Source organism: Antedon mediterranea, chromosome 1 (genome assembly GCF_964355755.1).
Source record: "Antedon mediterranea chromosome 1, ecAntMedi1.1, whole genome shotgun sequence".
In the NCBI taxonomy this organism is placed as follows: Eukaryota; Metazoa; Echinodermata; class Crinoidea; order Comatulida; family Antedonidae; genus Antedon; species Antedon mediterranea.
The window spans coordinates 37,889,073-37,905,888 of NC_092670.1; the positions used below are offsets into that span (position 1 = coordinate 37,889,073).

The window sequence follows — 16,816 nt, forward strand, 5'->3', positions numbered from 1 at the left end:
TCGTTCACACCTGTGCAGCCAATCGCAAGTTATTATATTCCCCATATACATTTTAATATTATTATTAATATTATTTTACAGCTATGCAGTGTGATGAGGGATGTGAGCATTACAGTCCATGTGTGGAGATGTGTCATGGTGCTACCTGCGTAGATGGCTGTTGCCATCAAGATGACTACAACAACCAAACTGGTCTTTGTGGTACTAAACCGGTTTGTGAGGTTACTACAGTTGCTCCAACATGGCCAACTACTACTCCAATTACAATTACTACTCCAATTCCAACCACTACTGCCGTGCCTACAACAACAATAGAAAGTATGCCATTGGAATATATCGTAAATCGTCCCTGTGTTAATATTCTTTGATTGTTTTTAGAGTGGGTTACTATTAGATTATTATTTATTTTAAAAATACAGCTGCATCATGAACGACCATAAGCATAATGTCATTTTGTCAATAGTTTTTGTGACTCTAATATTAACCCCCATGGGTTACTATTAGAGTAGTGGGTTATTATTATAGATTGACTTATAAGGTGGGTTACTATTAGAAGGGGGTATTAGAGTGTGGGTTATTATTATAGATTGACTCATAAGGTGGGTTACTATTAGAGTGTGGGTTACGATGTAATCTTTTTTAAGCATGAATACAATTATACATCTTAATGTTATTATTGTTTGTTAATATTAAAACAAGAAAAAAATGAAACAAAACCAAAACATCTATTGAGAACATTTCAAAATTATTTGGCTATCCCAATAAATTCTCAAATCACATCTCAAACAAATTATCTTCTTTCTGTTGTTCCTTGAAATAATTACATTAGTAATATTTTGTAAAGGAATTTGTGAAGAGGTAAATTAAGTAAAATTATTGATATTTCATCATATTGTTCTGAAAATTTAACTGGCCAACAGACTTGTTATTTTTACTATTTAACTTGCCATTGGCCGGCAGACCAGTGTTATTGTGAACGCTGCAAGTAATGACATTACCATCAATCAAATTAGCCAATACAGTTAATTGAGAGACAATAATATAATTCTGTTTTTATCTAGTGTGCAACAATGACTTGGACGTCGTTGGACAAGGAACTAGGGTAACGTCCGACTTTTCAAATCCAGAAAATACAAAGTTACACAGTGAGGGCTGGACCCCAAACCATATGCCAGAACAACCTAGAGCGTATGTTGAATTTAATTTTAACTACACTGTAGAGGTGCTTATCATTGGTGTCCAGGGAAAAGATAACATGTATGTTACCGAGCTAAAATTGTACTATAAAACAGTGGACTCTAACACTATAGTAGAGTGGAATAAATTAATAGAGGTAGCGGGGCAAGATAATCATTCAGAAGTAACTATCATTCAACTGCCGAAGGATTTTCCAGATGTCGTGTATCTAAAAGCTGAAATCATGAAGTTTCATATTCAGCCTGCTTTACGAATTGCTTTCTATGGATGTGTGGCCAAACCTACGACGACACAAGCACCTCAAACTACAACTAGTCGTACTACCACTGCTGAAATTACAACAATCATAGTAACTGAAGCTCCTACCACTTTGCAAACCACTAGATTGACGACGATCGAAGGTATTTCATTTCATTTTCATTTATCGATCCCTTCTGTGATGGGTGGATCTGATCTGGGCTGTGTATGCTAACATATAATATAATTAGTCTGTCCAAAATAAATAATAATAATAATAATACAACAACAAATGACAACAACCGAATTGAGCTCATTTTAACAAAATAAATTATGCATACTGTATCTTTTGTGGTTTGATAAAAAATGGTAGTATTTAGCTTTTAATATTTTATCAGCATATAGTGATACTTTTCTTTGTAATGTCTTATAATATGATGAAATAATAATAATATTAATAATTTTAAAAAAATAGGGATATTTCAGATTAATCTTAAATGGAGCATTTAACTGTTGCTGGTAAGCTACTGTATAGCCATACACTTGCAACTGCAACATAGAATGATCTCCGACCCCACTGGCCCTATGCTCTTGAAACAGGTTCTGTGACAATGGGCTTCTACAAGATAGTTCATAATGCAGTACACAATCTCATTTTACCTGCTAAAAAGGGAGATCACGCAAACCTGGTTCGGCCCTTGTATGACATTTACAATTTTAACACTATTAAATACTGTATATAGTGAAGCATCTGTTAACAAATGACCATATTACTCAATAATTATTTAACAAAATAAATTATGCATATCTTTTGTGGTTTGATTGTAGTATTTAGTAGAACATTAGCTTGCTAAGCATTTGCATTGTTCATAAATTACTGAAAAATACTATTGGAATCCTCTTCTAATCAAAAATTTTCCTCAAACTTAATTTATTTTTGTGTCTTATACCCTATTTGACATCTGCATAAATGTTTACAACTTGTAACAACTTGTAACGTTGATCTCCTGATTTATTACACGTTTCATACATGCATATGCGAAGCCTGATAAATCTTGGTAGGAAGCCTAGTTGCTATTGTTTAATTACTATGATTGGTCAGTTTAATACCAGGGCAATACACGCGGAACATCTCGGAACAAAAACATGCTTCTCAACAATGTGTCTCGGGAAATTTTCATAAAAAATAGTACTTACACTATGCAAACCTAGTTACAACTTGTTACAAGTAGTTACAATTTAGATATCTTTAGTTTAAATCCTGCTTAGGATCTTCATTTATTCATCATCATTATTTTTTTAAATATTTAATCATTATTATTTTTTTGTATCAATAATATTAATATTTTTTTTACTATGAACCTAAGCTCAACACATGGATACTTACCTGTAGTAAGTAAAATAATATAAAAGTTGGTCCAGAATTGGGATCCTGGTCCAGATTGCCTTAAAACTTGATGGAATGGTCCGTGACCACATATCTGTATTATCAAAATTTAATGGTAAAAATCTGGCAATCCTTCAACTAACAAACACACAGGTGCAATCGACTACATAACCTCCTTGGCCGAGGTAAAAAAATACATATAAAATTAGTTGGTTAAATATGATAGACTACTTTATTTGATTTGAAAGTACTGAAATGTTAATTAAATCTGGGACTTTTGGCCTGAGCTTCATGGACTCTTAGAAAACCCGGACTTTATGTCAAATAAATAAAATAATGTTCTTGAAATTATTCTTTCACAAGCTAAGAAAAGCTAGCCAGGTGCTAGATTGACAACACAACTTGTGGAGGTTTGCAATTTCAGAAGACTTTACGTTTCCAAGTTCATGACATCCAATCAATTATCTATTTTAGAATGCCTCATAGAATTTTGCAAAATAAACAACAACTACAGTAGTAATTGTTAATTATTATAATAAAATCTGAATTTTAAATATTATTTTAATTTGGACTGTGTGTGTTTTCTTGATGTTTTCTTCAACTGTTATAGGTTATTTAATTGTAAACCGTTTCTTTTTTTTACTGTAGATTAGCTTTATTTAAGGGTTAGGTTCAGTTTGACATTTATCTATCATCTGACTAACTTCAGGAGTAAAACATTGTCTTCACTGCTAATACACCTTCTATTTTAGTTTGTATTGTAAAACAGCCACTTTTAGCCAATCAAACCATTTGGAAAAACTTTATATTATTAGTTTATAATAAACTATTTTCTTTTCTTTACAGAATGTGATGATGAATTATCTAATATTGTTGCTGGACTTTCAGTAACTAGAACAACATCAGATAATTCTAATCCTAACAGCACGGAAATAGACAGCACAGACATATGGTTTCCGGATATTACTGTACAGCCCAAACCATATGTAGATGTTACATTTGATAACACGGTATCCATAACATCCTTAACCATTCAGGGAGATGAAGGAAATTCTGTTACCAAACTTAAACTTTATCATAAAGAGTCAGAAAGTGACAGTTACATTATTATGAGTGATGACTTTCATGTTCCAAACCAAACTAATAATTCCATTGTAGAAAAAATTCTTCTTCCTGAAAAACTTCCAGTTGTTGTCGCTCTAAGAGTGGAAATTGATTCTTATAATGTCGACAATCCAACAGTAAGATTTGGAATTTTTGGATGTCTGCATGAAAGAACAACTACTATTCCGTCAACACCAAGTACAACTGCAACAGGTACCCCGTCAACACCAAGTACAACTGCAACAGGTACCCCATCAACATCAAGGACAACTTCAACAGGTACCCCGTCAACACCCAGTACAACTGCAACAGGTACCCCATCAACACCAAGTACAACTGCAACAGGTACCCCGTCAACACCAATTACAACTGCAACAGGTACCCCGTCAACAGCAAGTACAACTGCAACAGGTACCCCGTCAACACCAATTACAACTGCAACAGGTACCCCGTCAACACCAATTACAACTGTAACAGGTACCCCGTCAACACCAATTACAACTGCAACAGGTACCCCGTCAACACCAATTACAACTGCAACAGGTACCCCGTCAACAGCAAGTACAACTGCAACAGGTACCCCGTCAACACCAATTACAACTGCAACAGGTACCCCGTCAACACCAAGGACAACGGCAACAGGTACCCCATCAACACCAAGTACAACTGCAACAGGTACCCCGTCAACACCAAGTACAACTGCACCAGGTACCCCGTCAACACCACGTACAACTGCAACAGGTACCCCGTCAACACCAAGTACAACTGCAACAGGTACCCCGTCAATACCAATTACAACTGCAACAGGTACCCCGTCAACACCAAGTACAACTGCAACAAGTACCTCGTCAACACCAAGTACAACTGCAACAGGTACCCCATCAACACCAAGTACAACTGCAACAGGTACTCCGTCAACACCAAGTACAACTGCAACAGGTACCCCGTCACCACCAAGTACAACTGCAACAGGTACCCCATCAACACCAAGTAGAACTGCAACAGGTACTCCGTCAACACCAAGTACAACTTCAACAGGTACCCCGTCAACACCAATTACAACTGCAACAGGTACCCCGTCAACACCAATTACAACTGCAACAGGTACCCCGTCAACACCAATTACAACTGCAACAGGTACCCCGTCAACAGCAAGTACAACTGCAACAGGTACCCCGTCAACACCAATTACAACTGCAACAGGTACCCCGTCAACACCAAGTACAACTGCAACAGGTACCCCATCAACACCAAGTAGAACTGCAACAGGTACCCCGTCAACACCAAGTACAACTGCAACAGGTACCCCATCAACACCAAGTACAACTGCAACAGGTACCCCGTCAACACCAAGTACAACTGCAACAGGTACCCCGTCAACAGCAAGTACAACTGCAACAGGTACCCCGTCAACACCAATTACAACTGCAACAGGTACCCCGTCAACACCAATTACAACTGCAACAGGTACCCCGTCAACACCAATTACAACTGCAACAGGTACCCCGTCAACACCAATTACAACTGCAACAGGTACCCCGTCAACAGCAAGTACAACTGCAACAGGTACCCCGTCAACACCAAGTACAACTGCAACAGGTACCCCATCAACACCAAGTAGAACTGCAACAGGTACCCCGTCAACACCAAGTACAACTGCAACAGGTACCCCATCAACACCAAGTACAACTGCAACAAGTACCCCGTCAACACCAATTACAACTGCAACAGGTACCCCGTCAACAGCAAGTACAACTGCAACAGGTACCCCGTCAACACCAATTACAACTGCAACAGGTACCCCGTCAACACCAATTACAACTGCAACAGGTACCCCGTCAACACCAATTACAACTGCAACAGGTACCCCGTCAACACCAATTACAACTGCAACAGGTACCCCGTCAACAGCAAGTACAACTGCAACAGGTACCCCATCAACACCAAGTACAACTGCAACAGGTACCCCGTCAACACCAAGTACAACTGCAACAGGTACCCCGTCAACACCAATTACAACTGCAACAGGTACCCCGTCAACAGCAAGTACAACTGCAACAGGTACCCCGTCGACACCAATTACAACTGCAACAGGTACCCCGTCAACACCAATTACAACTGCAACAGGTACCCCGTCAACACCAATTACAACTGTACCAGGTACCCCGTCAACACCAATTACAACTGCAACAGGTACCCCGTCAACAGCAAGTACAACTGCAACAGGTACCCCGTCAACACCAATTACAACTGCAACAGGTACCCCGTCAACACCAAGTACAACTGCAACAGGTACCCCATCAACACCAAGTACAACTGCAACAGGTACCCCGTCAACACCAAGTACAACTGCAACAGGTACCCCGTCAACACCAAGTACAACTGCAACAGGTACCCCGTCAACACCAAGTACAACTGCAACAGGTACCCCGTCAACACCAAGTACAACTGCAACAGGTACCCCGTCAACACCAAGTACAACTGCAACAAGTACCTCGTCAACACCAAGTACAACTGCAACAGGTACTCCATCAACACCAAGTACAACTGCAACAGGTACTCCGTCAACACCAAGTACAACTGCAACAGGTACCCCGTCACCACCAAGTACAACTGCAACAGGTACCCCATCAACACCAAGTAGAACTGCAACAGGTACTCCGTCAACACCAAGTACAACTGCAACAGGTACCCCGTCAACACCAATTACAACTGCAACAGGTACCCCGTCAACACCAATTACAACTGCAACAGGTACCCCGTCAACACCAATTACAACTGCAACAGGTACCCCGTCAACAGCAAGTACAACTGCAACAGGTACCCCGTCAACACCAATTACAACTGCAACAGGTACCCCGTCAACACCAATTACAACTGCAACAGGTACCCCATCAACACCAAGTAGAACTGCAACAGGTACCCCGTCAACACCAAGTACAACTGCAACAGGTACCCCATCAACACCAAGTACAACTGCAACAGGTACCCCGTCAACACCAAGTACAACTGCAACAGGTACCCCGTCAACACCAAGTACAACTGCAACAGGTACCCCGTCAACACCAATTACAACTGCAACAGGTACCCCGTCAACAGCAAGTACAACTGCAACAGGTACCCCGTCAACACCAATTACAACTGCAACAGGTACCCCGTCAACACCAATTACAACTGCAACAGGTACCCCGTCAACACCAATTACAACTGCAACAGGTACCCCGTCAACACCAATTACAACTGCAACAGGTACCCCGTCAACAGCAAGTACAACTGCAACAGGTACCCCGTCAACACCAATTACAACTGCAACAGGTACCCCGTCAACACCAAGTACAACTGCAACAGGTACCCCATCAACACCAAGTAGAACTGCAACAGGTACCCCGTCAACACCAAGTACAACTGCAACAGGTACCCCATCAACACCAAGTACAACTGCAACAGGTACCCCGTCAACACCAAGTACAACTGCAACAGGTACCCCGTCAACACCAATTACAACTGCAACAGGTACCCCGTCAACAGCAAGTACAACTGCAACAGGTACCCCGTCAACACCAATTACAACTGCAACAGGTACCCCGTCAACACCAATTACAACTGCAACAGGTACCCCGTCAAAACCAATTACAACTGCAACAGGTACCCCGTCAACACCAATTACAACTGCAACAGGTACCCCGTCAACAGCAAGTACAACTGCAACAGGTACCCCATCAACACCAAGTACAACTGCAACAGGTACCCCGTCAACACCAAGTACAACTGCAACAGGTACCCCGTCAACACCAATTACACCTGCAACAGGTACCCCGTCAACAGCAAGTACAACTGCAACAGGTACCCCGTCGACACCAATTACAACTGCAACAGGTACCCCGTCAACACCAATTACAACTGCAACAGGTACCCCGTCAACACCAATTACAACTGTACCAGGTACCCTGTCAACACCAATTGCAACTGCAACAGGTACCCCGTCAACAGCAAGTACAACTGCAACAGGTACCCCGTCAACACCAATTACAACTGCAACAGGTACCCCGTCAACACCAAGTACAACTGCAACAGGTACCCCATCAACACCAAGTACAACTGCAACAGGTACCCCGTCAACACCAAGTACAACTGCAACAGGTACCCCGTCAACACCAAGTACAACTGCAACAGGTACCCCGTCAACACCAAGTACAACTGCAACAGGTACCCCGTCAACACCAAGTACGACTGCAACAGGTACCCCGTCAACACCAAGTGCAACAGGTACCCCGTCAACACCAAGTACAACTGCAACAGGTACCCCGTCAACACCAAGTACAACTGCAACAGGTACCCCGTCAACACCAATTACAACTGCAACAGGTACCCCGTCAACAGCAAGTACAACTGCAACAGGTACCCCATCAACACCAATTACAACTGCAACGGGTACCCCGTCAACACCAATTACAACTGCAACAGGTACCCCGTCAACACCAATTACAACTGCAACAGGTACCCCGTCAACACCAATTACAACTGCAACAGGTACCCCGTCAACAGCAAGTACAACTGCAACAGGTACCCCGTCAACACCAATTACAACTGCAACAGGTACCCCGTCAACACCAAGTACAACTGCAACAGGTACCCCATCAACACCAAGTACAACTGCAACAGGTACCCCGTCAACACCAAGTACAACTGCAACAGGTACTCCGTCAACACCAAGTACAACTGCAACAGGTACCCCGTCAACACCAAGTACGACTGCAACAGGTACCCCGTCAACACCAAGTGCAACAGGTACCCTGTCAACACCAAGTGCAACAGGTACCCCGTCAACAGCAAGTACAACTGCAACAGGTACCCCGTCAACACCAATTACAACTGCAACAGGTACCCCATCAACACCAATTACAACTGCAACAGGTACCCCGTCAACAGCAAGTACAACTGCAACAGGTACCCCGTCATCACCAAGTACAACTGCACCAGGTACCCCGTCAACACCAAGTACAACTGCAACAGGTACCCCGTCAACACCAAGTACAACTGCACCAGGTACCCCGTCAACACCAAGTACAACTGCAACAGGTACCCCGTCAACACCAAGTACAACTGCAACAAGTACCCCGTCAACACCAAGTACAACTGCAACAGGTACCCCATCAACACCAAGTACAACTGCAACAGGTACTCCGTCAACACCAAGTACAACTGCAACAGGTACCCCGTCAACACCAAGTACAACTGCAACAGGTACCCCATCAACACCAAGTAGAACTGCAACAGGTACTCCGTCAACACCAAGTACAACTGCAACAGGTACCCCGTCAACACCAATTACAACTGCAACAGGTACCCCGTCATCACCAATTACAACTGCAACAGGTACCCCGTCAACACCAATTACAACTGCAACAGGTACCCCGTCAACACCAATTACAACTGCAACGGGTACCCCGTCAACAGCAAGTACAACTGCAACAGGTACCCCGTCAACACCAATTACAACTGCAACAGGTACCCCGTCAACACCAAGTACAACTGCAACAGGTACCCCGTCAACACCAAGTACAACTGTAACAGGTACCCCGTCAACACCAAGTACAACTGCAACAGGTACCCCGTCAACACAAAGTACAACTGCAACAGGTACCCCGTCAACACCAAGTACGACTGCAACAGGTACCCCGTCAACACCAATTACAACTGCAACAGGTACCCCGTCAACACCAAGTACAACTGCACCAGGTACCCCGTCAACACCAAGTACAACTGCAACAGGTACCGCGTCAACTCCAAGAACAACTGCAACAGGTACCCCGTCAACACCAAGTACAACTGCAACAGGTACCCCATCAACACCAAGTACAACTGCAACAGGTACCCCATCAACACCAATTACAACAGGTACCCCGTCAACACCAAGTACAACTGCAACAGGTACCCCGTCAACTCCAAGAACAACTGCAACAGGTACCCCGTCAACACCAAGTACAACTGGAACAGGTACCCCATCAACACCAATTACAACAGGTACCCCGTCAACACCAAGTACAACTGCAACAGGTACCCCATCAACTCCAAGAACAACTGCAACAGGTACCCCATCAACACCAAGTACAACTGCAACAGGTACCCCATCAACACCAAGTACAACTGCAACAGGTACCCCGTCAACACCAAGTACAACTGCAACAGGTACCCCGTCAACACCAAGTACAACTGCAACAGGTACCCCATCAACACCAAGTACAACTGCAACAGGTACCCCGTCAACACCAAGTACAACTGCAACAGGTACCCCATCAACACCAAGTACAACTGCAACAGGTACCCCATCAACACCCAGTACAACTGCAACAGGTACCACGTCAACACCAAGTACAACTGCAACAGGTACCCCATCAACACCAAGTACAACTGCAACAGGTACCCCGTCCACACCAAGTACAACTGCAACAGGTATCCCATCAACACCAATTACAACTGCAACAGGTACCCCGTCAACACCAAGTACAACTGCAACAGGTACTCCGTCAACACCAAGTACAACTGCAACAGGTACCCCGTCAATACCAAGTACAACTGCAACAGGTACCCCATCAACACCAAGTAGAACTGCAACAGGTACCCCATCAACGCCAAGTACAACTGCAACAGGTACCCCGTCAACACCAATTACAACTGCAACAGGTACCCCGTCAACACCAATTACAACTGCAACAGGTACCCCGTCAACACCAATTACAACTGCAACAGGTACCCCGTCAACACCAATTACAACTGCAACAGGTACCCCGTCAACAGCAAGTACAACTGCAACAGGTACCCCGTCAACACCAATTACAACTGCAACAGGTACCCCGTCAACACCAAGTACAACTGCAACAGGTACCCCATCAACACCAAGTAGAACTGCAACAGGTACCCAGTCAACACCAAGTACAACTGCAACAGGTACCCCGTCAACACAAAGTACAACTGGAACAGGTACCCCATCAACACCAATTACAACAGGTACCCCGTCAACACCAAGTACAACTGCAACAGGTACCCCATCAACTCCAAGAACAACTGCAACAGGTACCCCATCAACACCAAGTACAACTGCAACAGGTACCCCATCAACACCAAGTACAACTGCAACAGGTACCCCGTCAACACCAAGTACAACTGCAACAGGTACCCCGTCAACACCAAGTACAACTGCAACAGGTACCCCATCAACGCCAAGTACAACTGCAACAGGTACCCCGTCAACACCAAGTACAACTGCAACAGGTACCCCATCAACACCAAGTACAACTGCAACAGGTACCCCATCAACACCCAGTACAACTGCAACAGGTACCACATCAACACCAAGTACAACTGCAACAGGTACCCCATCAACACCAAGTACAACTGCAACAGGTACCCCGTCCACACCAAGTACAACTGCAACAGGTATCCCATCAACACCAATTACAACTGCAACAGGTACCCCGTCAACACCAAGTACAACTGCAACAGGTACTCCGTCAACACCAAGTACAACTGCAACAGGTACCCCGTCAATACCAAGTACAACTGCAACAGGTACCCCATCAACACCAAGTAGAACTGCAACAGGTACCCCATCAACACCAAGTACAACTGCAACAGGTACCCCGTCAACACCAATTACAACTGCAACAGGTACCCCGTCAACACCAATTACAACTGCAACAGGTACCCCGTCAACACCAATTACAACTGCAACAGGTACCCCGTCAACACCAATTACAACTGCAACAGGTACCCCGTCAACAGCAAGTACAACTGCAACAGGTACCCCGTCAACACCAATTACAACTGCAACAGGTACCCCGTCAACACCAAGTACAACTGCAACAGGTACCCCGTCAACACCAAGTACAACTGCACCAGGTACCCCGTCAACACCAAGTACAACTGCAACAGGTACCCCATCAACTCCAAGAACGACTGCAACAGGTACCCCGTCAACACCAAGTACAACTGCAACAGGTACCCCGTCAACACCAAGTACAACTGCAACAGGTACCCCGTCAACACCAAGTACAACTGCAACAGGTACCCCATCAACACCAATTACGACAGGTACCCCGTCAACACCAAGTACAACTGCAACAGGTACCCCATCAACTCCAAGAACAACTGCAACAGGTACCCCGTCAACACCAAGTACAACTGCAACAGGTACCAAATCAACACCAATTACAACTGCAACAGGTACCCCGTCAACACCAAGTACAACTGCAACAGGTACCCCATCAACACCAATTACAACTGCAACAGGTACCCCGTCAACACCAAGTACAACTGCAACAGGTACCCCGTCAACACCAAGTATAACTGCAACAGGTACCCCGTCAACACCAAGTACAACTGCAACAGGTACCCCGTCAACACCAATTACAACTGCAACAGGTACCCCGTCAACACCAAGTACAACTGCACCAGGTACCCCGTCAACACCAAGTACAACTGCAACAGGTACCCCGTCTACACCAAGTACAACTGCAACAGGTACCCCGTCAACACCAAGTACAACTGCAACAGGTACCCCGTCAACACCAAGTACAACTGCAACAGGTACCCCGTCAACACCAATTACAACTACCCCGTCAACACTAAGTACAACTGCAACAGGTACCCCATCAACACCAAGTAGAACTGCAACAGGTACCCCGTCAACACCAAGTACAACTGCAACAGGTACCCCGTCAACACCAATTACAACTGCAACAGGTACCCCGTCAACTCTAATTACAACTGCAACAGGTACCCCGTCAACACCAATTACAACTGCAACAGGTACCCCGTCAACACCAATTACAACTGCAACAGGTACCCCGTCAACACCAAGTACAACTGCAACAGGTACCCCGTCAACACCAAGTACAACTGCAACAGGTACCCCGTCAACACCAAGTACAACTGCAACAGGTACCCCGTCAACACCAAGTACAACTGCACCAGGTACCCCGTCAACACCAAGTACAACTGCAACAGGTACCCCGTCAACACCAAGTACAACTGCAACAGGTACCCCGTCAATACCAAGTACAACTGCAACAGGTACGGCGTCAACACCAAGTACAACTGCAACAGGTACCCCGTCAACACCAAGTACAACTGCAACAGGTACCCCGTCAACACCAAGTACAACTGCAACAGGTACCCCGTCAACACCAAGTACAACTGCAACAGGTACCCCGTCAACACCAAGTACAACTGCAACAGGTACGCCGTCAACACCAAGTACAACTTCAACAGGTACCCCGTCAACAGCAAGTACAACTGCAACAGGTACCCCGTCAACACCAAGTACAACTGCAACAGGTACGCCGTCAACACCAAGTACAACTGCAACAGGTACCCCGTCAACACCAAGTACAACTGCAACAGGTACCCCGTCAACAGCAAGTACAACTGCAACAGGTACGCCGTCAACACCAAGTACAACTGCAACAGGTACCCCGTCAACACCAAGTACAACTGCAACAGGTACCCCGTCAACACCAAGTACAACTGCACCAGGTACCCCGTCAAAACCAAGTACAACTGCAACAGGTACCCCATCTACACCAAGTACAACTGCAACAGGTACCCCGTCAACACCCAGTACAACTGCAACAGGTACCCCGTCAACACCCAGTACAACTGCAACAGGTACGCCGTCAACACCAAGTACAACTGCAACAGGTACCCCGTCAACACCCAGTACAACTGCAACAGGTACCCCGTCAACAGCAAGTACAACTGCAACAGGTACGCCGTCAACAGCAAGTACAACTGCAACAGGTACCCCGTCAACACCAAGTACAACTGCAACAGGTACCCCGTTAACAGCAAGTATAACTGCAACAGGTACCCCGTTAACACCAAGTACAACTGCAACAGGTACCCCGTCAACACTAAGTACAACTGCAACAGGTACGCCGTCAACACCAAGTACAACTGCAACAGGTACCCCATTAACACCAAGTACAACTTCAACAGGTACCCCGTCAACACCAAGTACAACTGCAACAGGTACCCCAACCCCACATAAAGGTAATCTGTTTCTATTATCTTCTCTATAAATTTTAAAAGAAATTGGTGTAGTCAAAAAAAAAAGTAATAGGCCTTTACAATAACAATGGTTTGTTTAATACATCTGCAGATTATTGTAAATTTGATGTTGCTTAATGAAAATAAAAATAAGTTATAACAATTTTCTACAAAAACAACTCCAAAATATACTTTGTTTATGTAGAGAACCTTTTGTATCTTTGCCCTTGGAACAGTGGTGCCACCTTTATCATGTTTATTCTTGGCAATTCCTAATTTGAGAAATAAGAAAAAAAAAATTTAACAAATACATTTAACAATTAATAATATGCTCTACTTTTTGATTTCTAGAAACTTGTGAACAAAAACAGGCAGTCGAAACGTTTAGTACAGTATATAATAATAAAACCTGCACAACAGCAGGCATTCAAATTGATTACTGTGATGGAATGTGCGCTTCAACTACTACTCACCATGTAGAAATCAGAACACAGACTATTACTTATGATACCAAATGTGGTTGCTGTAGGCCAGAGGCACCAGTGTCTGTAACTAGAATGATAACGTTTATCTGTGATGATAATGAAAATGTTGAACTAGAAATTACTTTAGACACCTTTGATCGTTGTACCTGTACGGATGATACCTGTAAAAGTACTAGTACTAGTACTAGTCCTAGTACTAGTACAGTCATTTTAGCCTAAAATTTAGCCAAACTTGGAACTAATTGCAGTATTATTTTAAGCGTTTCTAGTATATAGTTCATATTCAAAAAATGTTCTCACCTTATTCCTTATGACCATTTACAGGTTAAATACAGATTCTATGTGGGACAAGCTACGCGGTTTTCCGCTTAGCATTACCGCTAGTCTGTGTAAATTGGCCTTAGACCTATGTGTGTGATTGGTCATTATCTCAACCCCAAAATTCAATTCAATTCAATTCAACTTTTATTTCAGACAATTGTCCATATGGTATAATACATTAGACAAAAAAAAAAATATGAAGGAGAGGGGACCAAAACCTTTATCTATTGGTATATAATGCCTATCTCCATTTGTAGTACATGTTTGAATCCATCAACAAATATTTATATACAAATTAACATTCTGTTTTCGCTTTTCATTATTCTTGTAAGAAATCGGTGAGTCGAAATCCTCAAATATTCATAAAATGGAATATATTCCACAAACAAATGTCATGTGCATCTATAGCTACAGCAGTATCCTATCAAATTTTAGTTACAGTTTTTATTTGCAAGCATGCTGTTCTTTGGTAAGATTACTATTAATTTGGTTGTGAAAACAATTTGTCTTGCAGATGGCCACATGATCCTCATTAAAACTATAATTTAAGCAAATTTAGCACAATTTATACTTTGCTTCATATAGTATTAGGCATTCAAGGATCAATTCATCATTTAGACACCCATTGTTTTAATTTGTTAAATTATATTATTTTAAATTTATATAGCTTATCATAAATTAGTTCAAATGTTTATTATTAATTATATGCACTTTGTTATTTTAGCACTAAGTGAAAATATTAAAGCAATAATTAAAAGTGATTTGATTTTTTGTTTTTTTTCCCATAAATAGTACACACTCAGCGACTGTTACAAGCTCATAATATTACTATACACTGGGCCCTCTGGGAGATCAGTCTTGGACTGAAGAGGCTAATCAGTATAAAGAATAGATATAAGAGTGACTTTTCGTTTTCGGGCATGACATGACTATTAAATTCAGAGCATATTGACTAACATTCTCAGTATATTTACATAGTTGAGTGAAGCAATTGTATAAAACTGGGTATGCTCGCGAAATGCATATAGTGCCAAAAACTAAACATGAAAATGAAGATTAATAAAATCACATATTTGAAAGGCTATTTCCTAGAAGAATATAATTAACAAAAATAATGATTCTGAAACTTTTTAATAATTATAAAAACCTTTTTAAAAGATTACAATTAGGCCTATAAATGGGATTATATATTCAGGACAATATCAGTTTCCTAACCCCTGATAGGGTTGTTGAGGCACCACTGCTGACTTTTGGACAATCCTCCTTCATCGATCTAAATGTCCTCTGTAGCTCATTGTAAGTCAACAAAGGTCAAACCTGTCCATTCCTTGATGTTGTCTTCCCACCTCTTTCTCTGTCTGCCTCTCCTTCTCCCTTCTTGTACGGTACCCTGTGGTCTTGGCCAGCCCACTGGATCTTGGCACGTGTCTGTACCACTCCAGCTTCCTGCTTATCACAATTGATAGCAGGTCTTTGTATGGTCCAATTGCTCTGTTGATCCTGTTGCTGACTTCCTCATTTGTGACATGGTCTTTATAGATGTTTTGAAGATCTTGCGGAGCATCTCATTTCCAGTGCTTTTATCCATCTCTGTAGATCAGCTGTTAGTGTACAGGACTCACATGTGTACAAGAATACGGGTGATGTCCAGAGTGCGCATAAGCCTGATCTTTGACGTTAAGGTGATGTTTCTGTCGTGCCATATTGTCTTCAATTTTTGCCAGTGCTGCTTCTGTTGTGCTATCCTGGACAATATCCCATGTTTGGACCCTTCATCAGTCATAATAGCTCCCATATATTTGAAGCTGTTTACAGTTTCCAGCTTCTGGCCTAATGTACAAGAAGAACAGTACTGTATGTCATTAAAGATGTATTGTCTCCCTGAAAAAATAATTCTTAACATTTCCAGTGGGTTTTTGGTTGAATTTAACAATTTATTTTGTCAATGAATGTCATGAAAACATTTTTTTTTCTATGAAAGTGATTAACTTTATTAAAACTACAAAATAACATATTCAAAGTCTGATTTAATTAATCT

General features: G+C 42.7%; 1 protein-coding gene across 1 annotated transcript in view; it reads left to right on the forward strand.

Annotated features, from left to right (window-relative positions):
• LOC140044829 (uncharacterized) overlaps nt 1-15,521 on the forward strand; it is a 33,938-nt gene extending 18,417 nt beyond the window's left edge. Inside the window, exons 24-30 of the mRNA XM_072089510.1 lie at nt 82-318; nt 1,062-1,598; nt 3,668-4,303; nt 4,601-5,326; nt 7,076-8,290; nt 8,939-13,975; nt 14,324-15,521. Coding sequence (XP_071945611.1) covers nt 82-318; nt 1,062-1,598; nt 3,668-4,303; nt 4,601-5,326; nt 7,076-8,290; nt 8,939-13,975; nt 14,324-14,676 — 8,741 coding nt within the window. The 3' untranslated portion in view covers nt 14,677-15,521. The remainder of the gene's footprint in view (nt 1-81; nt 319-1,061; nt 1,599-3,667; nt 4,304-4,600; nt 5,327-7,075; nt 8,291-8,938; nt 13,976-14,323) is intronic.
• The last annotated feature ends 1,295 nt before the right edge of the window (nt 15,522-16,816 follow it).